The sequence below is a fragment of the Chiloscyllium punctatum genome, chromosome 1 (genome assembly GCF_047496795.1).
Source record: "Chiloscyllium punctatum isolate Juve2018m chromosome 1, sChiPun1.3, whole genome shotgun sequence".
NCBI lineage: Eukaryota > Metazoa > Chordata > Chondrichthyes > Orectolobiformes > Hemiscylliidae > Chiloscyllium > Chiloscyllium punctatum.
Window position 1 is genome coordinate 29,230,310 of NC_092739.1, and position 15,291 is coordinate 29,245,600.

The 15,291-nt window shown below is 38.3% G+C and overlaps 1 protein-coding gene across 6 annotated transcripts in view; it reads right to left on the reverse strand.

The window, feature by feature from the left end:
• LOC140485480 (5'-3' DNA helicase ZGRF1-like) overlaps window positions 1-15,291 on the reverse strand; it is a 92,209-nt gene that overhangs the window by 1,446 nt on the left and 75,472 nt on the right. For 2 of the 6 annotated variants that reach the window (XM_072584131.1, XM_072583781.1), the window contains 4 exons: window positions 14,157-14,291; window positions 10,562-10,826; window positions 9,693-9,838; window positions 1,019-1,107 (listed from right to left, as the gene is read on the reverse strand). In XM_072584131.1, coding sequence (XP_072440232.1) covers window positions 1,030-1,107; window positions 9,693-9,838; window positions 10,562-10,826; window positions 14,157-14,291 — 624 coding nt within the window. In that variant the 3' untranslated portion in view covers window positions 1,019-1,029. Of the gene's footprint in view, window positions 1-1,018; window positions 1,108-6,358; window positions 7,285-7,359; window positions 8,303-9,101; window positions 9,449-9,692; window positions 9,839-10,561; window positions 10,827-14,156; window positions 14,292-15,291 lie in introns of those variants that run through there. The other 4 variants (XM_072584048.1, XM_072583963.1, XM_072583870.1 and 1 more) reach the window with 3 other exon arrangements.

Consider the following 15,291-nt stretch of genomic DNA (forward strand, 5'->3'; position numbering starts at 1 on the left):
GACCATATCTATTCACTGTCAGGTGTGATCCTGAGTTGCTGCCTATGAAGGTGGTACAAGCAGAGATCAAGGATGAGATCAAAAGAAAAGTGGGCGAACACTTGAGGTTGCAGGGATACATAGATAGAGTTGGGAATGGGACTAACTGAATCGTTCCAAATGGAGCCAACAGGGAGTTGATGGGCCTCTTTCTGCAATGAAGGTGCAATTTCAGCAGGTGGTGAGCATGTGTTCATTTCATGCTGCACTCCATATTGCTTAGCTGTGCATTGGCTACCAGAAGCATCTACCTGAAACTATCAGGCTATTTGCATAAGCAAATTGGGACAAATGTGGGAAGAAAAGCTTAAGTGTCTCTACTAATTTCAATGTAAATCTGCAAGCCACTGCAGAGGGTCACTATTAGTGACTACTTCATGCGCTAAGTGATATGGAGTGCAACACCAACCTGTTGTGGAATGAGCAGATGTATGCTGCCAGCCATAGACCCAATTTCTCACCAGCACAATCTATTTTCGAGACCACTGTGATCAAGTCATTAGAACACAAAAAAGGTCAAGCTGTTTGTAGATATGTTTCAATCAGTCTCATTCCCTCTCTTGTAGACCTGCAAATTTATTTCTGAAAAATGCTTATGCAATTCTAGTTTGAAATGATTCATAACTTCCTCTCAACTGCTGCCCCATATGTAATTATATGCACAGTACAAGTCATTCTGCCCACAGACTTCCATCCCTTTTGGATTGTCACGCAACCTCGTGGGTCTACGATTGGCATCCCCAATGTTCCAGTGACATTCCAATACAAATGGATTTATTTTATGCGTTTCTCTTGTATATCAAGTTCAGTGAGGTGGTTCATGACCTCCTAATAAGTTTGTTTCTGATTCAGGGGCAAATCAATTTCACTAACAATATGTGCAATGGAGCTGACACCATTCAGTGATGATCTTTATTTGAAAAGGAGTGATTGTGAGAATATAGTGGTAGTATAGATGCATTATTATGAATTGAGTCACCTTAAGATAGTTTATCTGCATAGATAATCTGTGCAATCTTGCACCTCAGACATCTTATCTCCTTCAGCCTGTTTGGTGGTATTAACAACCTGCAAAGTGAACAGAATAAATGTAACATTGAAAAGATACAGTAAATTAACAAGTAATGCATTTTAATCAATAGTTGTCACAATGAGTTTAAGTAGGGATCATAACTGCTGGTTAACTACAGATTTTAAAGCTGCACTCTCCAGTTTTATTCTAATGCAAAAGGCACTACCATTGTAATTATGAGTTTCTAAACAAAATGTCAAGTAACAATGCATTAATATATAAACAAAAAATGCTGTAAATATTTATCAGGCTAGTCTACATCTGTGGTGAGATAAACAGAATTAACAAGCTGAATTTTTAATTAAGACAAACAGACAGTTTGAGTTGAGTTCAAGTCTGAAGAATCCATTTCCTATCAAATCCACCAAGTTTCAGTTTTAACTCAGACTAAAGTTGAGCAGATAGCCAATTCTCTCCATGGATAGGCTGGAATCTTAAATATCTTAATTAGACTGACAGTCATTTAGGTTTTAGACTTTAACACTGCTTGGTCATGTTTACACAGTAGAAGGGAATTTGACATCTTCACAGAGAAGAAGAGTTGGTGGATTCATGTCTACTATTTGGATCCAGACACATACCTGAGAAGCCTCCACAATAGGCAATTACCCATCACTGAACCTCAGCCCCTCCCTCCAGAAGTCTGATTCCCTGATGCACACAATTCTATCTCATTGCCACAAGGCCCTTGACCTTCTCCCACCCTCATCAGATTTTTGATCAGAGGTTCCCCTCCCCCACTATCACCCAAACTCCCATTTCTCTAATCCTGCAAAATACTCAGCCACCCTGTATGTCCAAGCTTTCAACCAAGCCATTCCCGGTAGATAATTTCAAGCAAAACTCCCTCTAATATTGCAGTTCAGTAATTTTTCATGAGCACTAGCAGTCATTATTAATGTGTCAGGTTCTATACAAGTACCTGTGTAAGGGAAGTAGTGTAAGGGAAAGATCATAAAGAGAGGGTCTATGCTAGAGTAGAGGGTGGGACTGATTAAATATATGTCAGAATCATTACCAGCATCTGCTGTACATCATCACTTTTTGCCACAGTGATTGAAAGATGTGGCAATGTGCATATTTTAAAGACAAATACCTCTGAATAAACTGTGCTCAATAATTCATTAACGCAGGCAACTAATACATATCAGTTAAGTAAAAATGCGCTTATCATTTTTAATATATTTTAAAATAACTGTAAATGTGAACAGTGTAAATTGAGGAATGCGTAAGAAAACTCCAAAGATAGATAGGAGGAAAATGACAAATGGCTAACTGTTCACCTCAGTTGTATGTCAGTAGAGCACAAAATCGGATGGAGTGAAAAAGCGAATCTGTTATATTCGGCCTCTGTCCACATTTGCCATGCATGCCCTAATATTTGAAGCACATTAGTGTGTAGGAAGACATCCTTTGCTGACTGCCAACCAGCTGATTCTGATTATCTATACATACCAAGGTGTTAATCATGGCTGCAGTTCCTGACACATCTACCTGGAACATGCTTAGAGAACCTGACTTTACAACATCTGCTTCAGCAGCAACCAAGATGGATTATTGCTGTGTCATCTCTTGCAAGGACACCTGCATGAACATGTAACATAAGGCTGGCATAGTCAGTGATGGTAAAGGACAATGGCAGGCTTAAGCTGGTCTCTTCTGGACATACGGAGACGGATAGATCAAAAAAGACAATCATGTAACCATATCCACTGCACCAACCATCAAAAAGAGTTTAAATAATTTGGCTCTTTGCTCACAGTACTTGAGTTGTGTTTTCACTCTGTCTGTCCTTTGGCTTCATTTTCTCCTGTCAGCTTTTTGTCCTTTCCCCTTCAACCATCAGAAACTTTCTTAAGAGCTCATTACATAAAATAACAATTTCCCTTTAAATTAAACCTACACCACAATTTTCTACAACAAGCATAGATGCACTTGGAGCTATTAATACTTATGCAAATGAGTTGGCACAAGGAAAGTGTAAATCCTATTAGCACATTAAGCATTTCATGGTGGGACGGGGGTCTCCTAATGCTCTTCCATAAGTTCAATGATAGATTTGTGGAAGTAGAGAAAAATGATTCCACATTTTATCACATTACACCCTATTTGCTGGATTTTCCTCCCCAATCAATTGACTCTTTGAAACTTCCTTATACCTCTTCACAACTTCCTTTTCTTATCTGTCTTTGTCATTTGCAAATTTTGCAATCTTATCATTGATGCCCCAAGGACTGATTCATGTGGGACAATACCCATTAAATCATGCTAACCAGAAATTTGGCCTACAATTCTGTTTCCAGCTCGCTAAACAACCTTCTATCTACACAATGTTACCTCCCTATATTATGGTGTTTCCAGCTAGTTAAACAACCTTCTATCTACACAATGTTACCCCAAATACTGTGGTGTTTCCAGCTAGCTAAACTTTCTCTCTATGTTAATGTTATCCCCTAGAGTATTGTGTTTCTAGCTAGCTAAACAACCTTCTCTCTATGTCTATGTTACCCCCTATGCTATGGTGTTTCCAGCTAGCTAAACAACCATCTATCTCTGTAATGTTAGCCCCTGCAATATATACTTTTATTTTTACAATAAACGTTAATGTAGAAAGTTATCAAATGTTCTCTGGAAATCCACTAGTACCCTTTTATCTACAAAATGTTACTTCCTCAGTGAACTCAAATAAGTTGGTTAATTATAAGATCATGCTGACTGACTGATTGCCTTAAACTTTTCTCAACATCCTGCTATAATGTCTTTAGCAATAGCTTCTAACATTTTACCTATAACAGACAAATTTTAAACTAACCAGCCTGTAGTTTCTTGATTTCTACCTCTTCCTTTTTGAATAAAAGAGTTATATTGACTATTTTCCCACCTAAAGGAACTTTCTCAAAATCCAGGGAATAGCAAAAAATTAAAAACAATGCTTCAAGTATCTCATTAACAATTTCTTTTCAGTTCTTACAATGAAGTCCATCAGGGACCAGGGATTTGGCAGCAAACAGGTCCAGCAATTTACTCAAGAACACTTCCCTGGTAATTGTAATTTTCTTGAATTCCTCTCTATCTTCCATGTCCAGGTTTAGTTATTTCTGGGATAATATTTGTATTCTCTGCAGTGGTGACAAATGCAAAATATTTGGTCAATGTATCTGCTATCTATTTATTTACTTATTATACTTACTTCCTCAGACTTATCTTTCCATTGGACCAATGCTTACTTTCTTAACTCTTTTCTTTTCAAAATATTTGTAGAAACTCTTACTGTAGTTTTATATTTCTCTTATATTCTAAATTTTCGCTCCTCATTAATTTAGTCACCCCTTTCTTTATTTGAAATGTTCTGCCTAATCTTCTGACCTGCCACCTGTCTTTGTGTAGGACCAACCCTCTCACCTTGCCTCAGTAGTAATACCTCAGGAGGCTCAGCATCAAGTGGTAAGTCAATGTTGTCCTCTGCATTCATGGAGCCAAAACTCCCGCTCCAGTGTCCCAGGGTGAACATATGTTGCTTATAGCCAATAAAGACTCCGGTCACTGGAGGTGTCGCCTCGTCCATCCCAAGTCTTGGCCCCTCAGTGAAGAGAGAAAGCTGGCAGGTGTCAGAACTGATAATGTTTTGTATACCATAGAGGGGAGGCACACCATTTGTTCAGCATTGCTGTGAGACATGGGGCAAGAAGGCAAAAAGCTGAAAGAAAATATGCGTGTTGACATGCTCAGACGATATTCAGAGAGGTATGATTAACGCTACAACTTGCGCTGACCTGAAGCAGGCTGTGTAGGAAAATTCTGACCAAGTCAGACTGGTGGGCATTGGCTTCTGAAAATATCAAAACTCTCACCCTTCCTTCCCTCCTGAGGACTTGGAGTGTTGGAGGAGCATACAGTATACAGCTGCTGACTTATTTGGCCACTTCTAAACATGTTTTAGAATCAGAGAATTATTATGATGCAGGGGAGGCCATTCAATCCATCGTTCATTACTATTCAAAATAACCATCCAATGCTCTCTAAAGTGCCTCGATTGAATTTGCCTCCACCATATTTCCGAGCAGTGTATTCCATGCTCCAATAGTCTGCTGTACGAAAAAGATTTTTCTCACATCACTGTTGCATTGTTTGCACATCACTTTATATCTATGTGCTCTCATTCTTGTTACTTTTACAAGCGGAAACAACTTCACCCTAAATACTCTGTCCAGCTTGCTCATGATTTTGAAAACCACAATGAAATCTCTTCTCAGCCTTCGCCTCTCCAGGGCAAACAGTCCCAACTTCTTCAATCTATCATCATGGCTGAAGCTTTTCTTACCTGGAACCATTCCAGTCAATTGCTTCTGCATTTTCTCCAATGCATTCACATCTTTCCCATAACGTGGCACCCACCTAATTGTTTTGTTTAAGAGGTTGTACGCTCCCCTGCTCCTTGGAGAGCTCAGTTTACTACAGCTGTTCAGTTGAACCTCCAGCTAAAAGAGCGACACCCAGGCAACAGCTTTCTCTCCATTCCTGTGGAAGCTGCAGCCTGAAAAATCCAAATAATGCTGAGCTTTTCTGTAACAAGCTGTAGTCCCTTCCTTTGACAGAACGGCCTTATCATCTCCCTACTTGGTTGGAAACTCTGAAAACGCATCCTCAATTGGAGTAGTCTGATAAAGTGCAACTGGAAACAGCATTACTCCAATTTGAAAACCAAAAGGCTGCTCTAACGTCACACAGAGAATAAGACAGTAAGGTTTTACTCATACAGACTATGTCGTTTATTTGCCTTCTTAACAAAATCACTTTTGTTCTTGTGAACCAAGAGCTTTCAATATATACCTTCATTCTCCTGTTGCCAGTTTGCAACTGAATATATTTTTGCAAACATCACAGGATAAGTTGTATGCAAAGGGTATCATTCCCATTAAGTGATTTTCAAAAAAACTATTAGAAATGCATTTTGATTTGACGACTTAATTTACCATTCTAGATACAGTCAAGTATAATGGTTTACAAAATTGTATTTGTTAAAATGCAATGATCAATGATAGAAGGGAATTTTTTTCATTTACCTGCACAACCAAACATAGCTTGATATTAATTTATAAGTTGTTTATTTTTTAAGGCAACAGAAATTGAACATGGCACATTTAGAATAAAAGAAAATTGATGTGAGATTTATCATCATTTATTTGAATTTCCAACACAATCATAATTACAGATATTTCATAAAGACATAAATTTTCTGTTTCCGTTTCTCTAATACTCAAAGTATACAGTGCATTGTTAGAAAGTGGTCATTTTTTGATTAACATGATTTGGAGATGCCGGTGTTGGCCTGGGGTGTACAAAGTTAAAAATCCCACAACAGCAAATGAAGGAGCAGTCTCCGAAAGCTAGTGCTTCCAAATAAATCTGTTGGACTATAATCTGGTGTTTTGTGATTTTTAACTTTATTGTTGGTAAGGTGAACATAATACCAGTCCTCAAATTGCTTTTTACTATGTTTAAGTTTACTCTCCCGTCATAATACAGCTTGTACAATAGTGAGGGCTACAGGGTAGATGGGCAACTGACCATGGTATCAGAGTACAGGAAGCCATCCAAATGGAGGGACCAAAAAGGAATGTAGTGGGATAGGAGGCACCATAGTGAGAGGGGGATTGACATTACTTTCCGTACCACTGAGAGGTTGGTCGAAGCAGAAATGCTCAACACATTTAAGAATTATTTCGGTGTCAAAATAAAGAGCCATGACCTGCGGACCAAATGCAGGAAGGTGGAATAGACGGGGTGGTTTTTCATCAACCAGCTTGGACGCAATGAGCTAAATGGTCTCCTCTGTATTGTAATCTTTCCACAATTTTATCAACTGCCTTTATATTGCAGCTCAGTGTCAAATTTGATTATTTTTAGAACTCCTATGCCTTGGGCCATTTCATGCTAAGGACAAATTCTTGAAGTTCTTGCATGTCTTTTCAAGTACTTGAGATAAATCTTTGGAAACCCCACTGTTAGCAGAAAAAGTACATATTTATCATGAAGCATGGATATCGGCAAGCCCGTTTCAGAGAGCATCTTACTTTTGCCATTTTCTATTGAGCAATCAGGGATTCATTCTTTTAGTTTTCCTTAGTGCAGCACTCTAAACAACTTCTGTGTTACTTGAATTCTTGATTTTGCTTCAAACATTGCACAAGAAAAAAAATCAAAGAGATACATTTTAAAAATCTAATTTTTTTTCTTTTTTGCCCTCAGAGTATTTTGAAATAGGACAGTAGTAAACATCCTGCTACACTCAGTTTGCATCTATATTACAAAGTTGAACTGGCTTTTGATAGCATGCAGTGCCACTAACAGGAATATTGTGAAATTACAGCTTTATCTGTAAACCAAATCCCTTTACTTAATCTTGTATAAATGTCTCACAGCCTTCTCCAGTGTTAACTAACAGGATATTTAATGAATACCCAATATAAACAGTGGCCAATTACAACACAAAACAGAATCAGGAAATGCATGAAAGAGCTATGACAATGTGTCATGAGCAAAAATAACCAAATTACATTTCTACAGATTTCTTCACATTAGGAAAACAAACCGTGGGCTTTAGGAAAATGGAGGAAAGCAGATGCCAAGCAGTAGACACATAGTAACAAACCACATTGGTTGGGAGCAAAGTTTTGATGGATGAAGACCAATTTGAAGAACCATTCGAAATTGGGAGGGAGGTAGGAATGTTGAAATAGAAGTAGTCCTGCAAGCCTGTTTCACCATTCAGTGCAATCATTACTGACCTGCCACCCGAGCTGTCTATGTCTGACCTTTTCCATAACCCTTAATAGCTTTAACTGATGAAAATATGTCTCAGTCTGTTTCAAGATTAGCAACTGCTCTGGTTTCAACTGCTATCACAAAAAAAAGTTCAAACTTTTACCACCTGCTGCATTCAGAAATATTTCTAGTTTAATTCCTGAAAAATCTGGCTCTAAATTTGAAAGCTATGGTTCCCACACCTGGATTCATCAACCAGCAGAAAACGTTTCTCTTCATTTACCCTTCCTTGTCATCTTAATACCTTCAAAACTTCAATCAAATTGTCCCTTTCCCTAAATTCCAGAGAGTACAATCCTTGCTTGCGTAACGTTTCCTCGAGGGTTGATGCTGGCAAGACAAACTCTTGAAAAACTCCAGAGCTTTCTAGACAAAAAAGGCATGGATTAGGGTTTTGGCTAGGGCAGGCAGAACTGGAGTTTGGAGTTCTCTATTGTTTCAGAGATAGAATAGATCTGCAATAGATTCAAAATGAAGGTGGTATTCAGCCCAGGTTTGAATAGAACAGTTGTACATTAATTTTAACCAAAGAGGGTAGCTGTAAAGCTAATAATTAAAAGAAAACAGCAATTGTATTAGGATCCTGTGTGTATAATGAACTATTATGGTTGAGGTATGTGACTACAAAATGAAAATCTTCAATCAAGAGGTGGACTTTTTTCATGTTCACTTGTCTCCTACTCCATCTCGGAAGCTCCACTAATTAAATACTTTCTCACTGTTTACATTTAAATACCTACATAAGAGCTGTAAATCTTGTAATTTATGATTAATTAAATATACGTGATGTTCCAATATGGTATTTTGGAATCTGGCAAGCAATTAATGATCATAGCTGTACACAGATACTTGTTTTCTCAGAATAAAAGTGTCCTTCACTGAGTTGCACAATACATGAGAGAGGGAATGATTATTTAATATAATGCCTTTACTGTACACATCTATGACTATACAGCAAGAAACAAGCCCTCCCCTGGTATAAAGCTGATAGAGGCACGGTGACAACTGAAAGCTTTTAACACTATCTTTAAGACTACAACTTATTTTACAAAAATAAAATGACTTAAATATTAACATTTTATTGATCAGAATCTCAAGTATTTAACAAGTTCAGAAAACACTCAAAGATTTCTAAAGATGGACATTTTTGGCAAAAATGGGAATGAGATGTAATTTCTCAATTTACCTCACCCTTCCACAGCATAGCATTAGAATCAGTGCCAATCAAATATTCCCAGGGCATGTACAACAGCGGGTTAGATAGGAGCAAAGGCTAAGAGTTGACAGAGGGAGATATTTCAGCATGCATGCAAAATCCGGAATTAAGGCTCTATGCAAAGGCGCACTTCATCTGAAAATTACAGCACAGATTTTAAACTGATTTATGGCATAACTGGCTTATGATAATCAGACAGTGCATTGTCCTAGAAACATTTTAAATGGCTGAATTTCTGTCAGTGAAGCAGGGTTCAAGTCAGCAGACCCAGGGTTCCTGTTCATCATAATTTTGTTCTGGAGAAGTGAAATAGAGAAGAGTGGGAGCTAAGCTGAGCTGGTTAAAAGACCTGACCAGTTACCTGAGATTTTGTCCCAGTCATGTTGAAGGCCATCAGACCATGAAGGTCACCACTCACTAGCCTCACCATTAACAATCCCCTGCTCACCCTGCCACTGTGACAAAATAACAAGAAGGAGTTTCACAAATGAGTTCACACCCTGGCTAATTCATTGAAACAAAAAGGTAGAATATCCTTACTTTGTTGCCCTCTTCAGGGAGAATTGACTTGCTTCTGGACTTCAGGTTTTTCTGTCCCTTCTCTGCCGTCTGGTCTCTATAACATTTCATGATCTGTTCCAGTTCTGGTTCACACTGATATGCATGTTTCAAGCCATTTTCTCTCACTGGGAACAAACATATATTTCATTAATGTCAATTACCTGCCTGCACAGACCAGGTAAATTTCCTTTGTTTTTGTGGAGAAGGTGTACAACATTTTCAATGTCCTAATTTCATTTAACAGTACAACATTTTCACAGATATTTTCTAAGAACAAATATCACACCATTCATACAGATATATTTCTTAACTTTTGATTAAAACAAATCTTTTAGACCCACTCTAAAAATTGTATGGGGCAAAGCTGCATGGTATGATTAACAACGTTCTGCCAAGAATATGAGGAGCAGTCCATTTCACAAATAAATTTTATGTTACATGGATAAAGTGAATAATTGTCATACAATACTTTTTCTGAGACATGTTGAATTGATTAACATTATATCTGAGGAATAACTGATCTTGACAGATCTTGCATAGGGATAGCTTTTCTATAATGAGACCTTGGTCAATCTGAAAATTTTAGTAACTGGTGTACCTTACATCAACCTACCAAAATAAAGTACAAAATGAAACCAGCAGATCCTGAAACTTCAATAACATCATCAGGTTAATTTCAAGTATCAGAAATTAGGACATGCAGTTTAACATGATAGTCCCATTGGGGACACTGTACCAGCATACTTTCACAGTTTTGAGGCACATAAAAGCAAATAGAGTAAAGTTTCATTGCAGAGTACAAATTTTGTTTCCTAATTTAATGTACTTATTATTCTGAGACAGATTACCTTCACAGTGATGAATAACTCTTTTCCACAATCTGTTGTTTCTAAGACAGGCCAGATTGCCTACTATCAGCAAGTGTCTTTTCCCTCTGGTAAGTGCAACATTCATTCGCTTCTCCGAGTCTATGAACCCAACTTGACGAGTCCTCACACAAGACAATATAATAATCTCCTTCTCTGCTCCTTGGAAAGCATCAACTGTCGAAATGTGTACAGCTTTGATCTCAGCAGGGTCACATTTTGTAGTGTAGTCAAGCATTCCACATAACTGTGAGCATTTAGGAAAAAAAAGAATTATTCGCTGGCACTTCTTTCATCGGTAAAATGGTCCACAAATTCTTCCAGAAACAATTCATTGAATGAAACCAAAACTTCGAAGCAAGTAGAAACATATACACTATTGTAAACAAATAAAGTTGAGGAACAATAAATCCCTTTTCCGAGGGTTGAATTAGAACACTTCATCAGTGTTGCCCATAATTGTTTGTCCCCCATTAAATCTGAAGCTACAGACACAAGAAAAACATTAATTTCTTGGATACCACATTATTTACCTTGGTACAAGACAACATGCAAAAATTGTTAAAATACTTTTTTTTCCTAAATTACTAACAGACACTTCTACATACAGAAAGTAATCACCCTAAAGACAGCTTCACAGACTGGTGAAGTCATATCTCATCCGTGTCAATCACACATGCACAGATCTGGAATATCTGAAGCAGACACTTACAATCCTATTTACTATATGTCCAATCCAAAGCTCAGATTCAGAGTTAACAATTGAGAGTGCTTATTACAGTAGGATCCACCGCATTCTTCCAAGTTTAGTAGTTCCTGAGTCTGCATGGTTCTAATTTAGACGTTCCACATTCATTTTCAAGAAATTTATTTCCTCAGTGGTTTTAAGCTTTTGTGGTTCCTGGTTAGCTGAGTATTCCTTTGTTGACACATTTAAACCTGTACATTCTCTTTTGTTGCCTCCCTCTTAACTCACAGCCCTCTTGCAGCTTGCTTCTCCTCATTATATTTCTTGCTACCTTCTCTCCACCTTGATACCTCTTACACCTTCCTTCTCCCCCGTCACCTCATGCTGCTTCCTCTCCCAATCCCCAAATTTCCCCTACAGCATCCTGCCCTATATGCCTCCCTAAATGCCCTCCTTCCTCTGTCTCAAACCCATCTGAAACCTCTTCCTGCCACCCCCTGCCTTTGTCTGGTTGATGGCCCCACATTGGATCCAGCAAATGGAATTGCTGGATGCAGTGAAAAGCCCTGCATTCCAGCCAGTAGTGGCTGTTGACCTGTCCCTGCTCCTGGAATTTGTGGTGATAGCTGTAAGAATGATATATGTGCATCCTATTCAGCCAATTCTGTTTGGTATGTTCCCAACCTCAGAATCCATCAAATCTAACTTCTAGAATGGGCTTTTAAATACTGGTATTGAAATTAATGTGTGTGTGCAAATTGGTCAGGGAACTGGAAATAACATGGTAATGTTCTAGTCAGTTAAGGCCACTGAGGGATACACTGTACTTACTTCTGAGTTTCCTATGTACTACTGAATCCCACTGTAATCACCCTGCCCACTGTGATGGGAACTTAAAATCCAACCCCTTATTTCTGATCAATCTTTTTGAAGTACATATGATACCGAGAAGGCAAGACAGGGCAAATATTGAGAGATACATGGAAAATGAAGAATCTGCAGCGAGGGGGCACAGTTTAAAAATATACGGTTAAAAATCACACAGCACCAGGTTATAGTCCAACAGGTTTAATTGGAAGCACACTAGCTTTCCGAGCAACCTGATGAAGGAGTGTCACTCTGAAAGCTAGTGTGCTTCCAATTAAACCTATTGGACTATAATCTGGTGCTGTGTGATTTTTAACTTTGTGCACCCCAGTCCAACACCGGCATCTCCAAATCATAAAAATATAGGGTCTTCCAATTAAGACAAACATTAGCAGGAATTTCTTCTCTTAGAAAATCATAAATGTTATGAATTCTTTATCTCAGAGAGCAGTGGAACCTAAGTCATTCAACTTATTCAAGATTGCGTTAGATAACGGGGTCAGCAGTTAGGACAGATGGCAGCAGAATAGAGGATCAGCCATGATCTAATTGAATGCCAGGCTTGATAGTACTTTTTATGACATTATATTTATGACTCTTTATGACATTATATTTATGACAAATTTTGTCAAACCTTTTCATCTTGTGTTCATCAGATAATTTTGCAAGAAGGCCAATTCAAGGGGAAAGCTAACATTCATGCTGCATAAGAGGGGAGTCCTGATCAGTTGGAAACTGGTCTTTGCTTAGTGGAGCTATTGTTATGGCTGATGACAGTCAACTGCCAAACTTTGTTAACACAGATGTGCAAGTGTACCACACTACTAGTCCAGCTGATGATTATAAATTGGCTTTCAGCATAATTCTTCACACACTCGGGATTATCATGCAAATATTGTCCAATTATAGAATCCCATTCAATATTGAACACTGTGTTGCACGTATGGGTTGGTTGGATATGGTCAGTACCTTGCTTATTGTAAATAACTGAAGGGATATGCTGTACGATATGCCCTATAAATCCTCCTATATACTCAGCATCACATTTGGAAGAGGAAGGTATCTCAAAGGTTTGAGGAGAAAGTGAGGACTGCAGACGCTGGAGATCAGAGCTGAAAATCTGTTGCTGGAAAAGCGCAGCAGGTCAGGCAGCATCCAAGGAATTCCTGAAGAAGAGCTGATGCCCGAAACGTCGATTCTCCTGCTCCTTGGATGCTGCCTGACCTGCTGCGCTTTTCCAGCAACAGATTTTCATCTCAAAGGTTTGAACAAGAAGTGATATTAGTAGTTTAATGCTGCTAATAGGAAGTAGCATATCATTTCTGTGTATTGGAAACTACTTACATGAGTATGCAGGACTCTGTTCTTTGCAAATAGAAAGAACATACAAGTCGTTCTGCTATAATGCGTGTTTCGTTAATGTGAATTCGCTATAACATGATTGATGAATTGGGGACATGGTTTCTAAAGTACGAACTTTTAAAGCACGTATTGATTATAATATAATTCTGGCCCCATTAGTTTAAATTGTGCTGCTATTACACAATCTTCTTATAACATGGAATTGCATGAGAACTGAACTACCACTTTATAGCAGAACTAACTGTATACACACACTGCATTTGTTTCAATTCAATAAAATAGGTGACAGCCATTCTCTGGTTCGTTTCTCTGGGCAATGCCTTGACTAATCAGAGCTAGTCTGCTGTGTTTAAAACTTCAACAACCCCTGACAGTTAACTATGAATCAGTATTAAAAAATGCATTCTCCAGGGCAATATCTTTACCAATCAGAGTCCACTTGCAACCAGTCTGTACTCTTCACTCGTGGAGTAGAAGTGTTGTTTTTCACCCTGAGTTGGTATTCTTGCAAAATGTTCTGACAATGCAAGGTGATAAGCTTTGATAAAAATGGGTCCTTTTCAGCAATGCTCAAGTTCTGCACTACCAAACACCTATTGGTATAAATAGAATACAATTTGTAAAACAATTCTAAAATGTGAATACAAATATCGTAATCACCTTGTGCATCTGAGATTTGTATAATGTTATCACTCCAATCATAGATCCTTTAATTCCACAGGCTATCAGAGACTGGATAAGTTTGACAGTGAATGTTGCTTCTTCCAGATTATGGCAGCTGCCATCCATGTCCACCTAGACAGATCAGAATGCAAATTATAACAAAACAAAATCATGCAACATTTATATTTTATAAATTTAATGAGATACTTAGTGTTTATGTTTTTTTTATTTGGTAAGATCATGAAATATGGCTGGTATGTTACATTGATTTTATTCAGTATTAATTACTCATTCCTGGCAAGTAACTAATCATCTACATATGGATTAACATGACAGCATCCAACTTGAGGCAAAATTGCTAACACAGTCCTTTCATCACTGCATTCATCAGATGAACTATATCCATCTTGCACTGCAGAGAAAGCTTTATTTTAAACTTTTTTGACGGAGTTTAATTTAGCGAAGTGCTGCATTTTGGGAAAGCAAATCTTAGCAGGGCTTATACACTTAATGGTAAGATCCTAGGGAGTGTTGCTGAACAAAGAGACCTTGGAGTGCAGGTTCATAGCTCCTTGAAAGTGGAGTCGCAGGTAGATAGAATAGTGAAGGAGGCATTTGGTATGCTTTCCTTTATTGGTCAGCGTATTGAGTACAGGAGTTGGGAGGTCATGTTGCTGCTGTACAGGACATTGGTTAGGCCACTTTTGGAATATTGCATGTAATTCTGGTCTCCTTCCTATCGGAAAGATGTTGCGGAACTTGAAAGGGTTCAGAAAAGATTTACAAGCATGTTGCCAGGGTTGGAGGATTTGAACTACAGGGAGAGGTTGAATGGGTTGGGGCTGTTTTCCCTGGAGTGTCAGAGGCTGAGGGGTGATCTAAAAGAAGCTTATAAAATCATGAGGGGCATGGATAGGATATATAGACAAAGTCTTTTCCCTGGGGTCAGGGAGTCCAGAACTAGAGGACATAGGTTTAGGGTGGGAGGGGAAAGATATAAAAGAGACCTAAGGGGCAACTTTTTCATGCAGAGAGCAGTATGTATATGGAATAAGCTGCCAGAGGAAATGGTGGAGACTGTACAATTGCAACATTTAAAAGGCATCTTGTTGGGTATATGAATAGGAAGGAT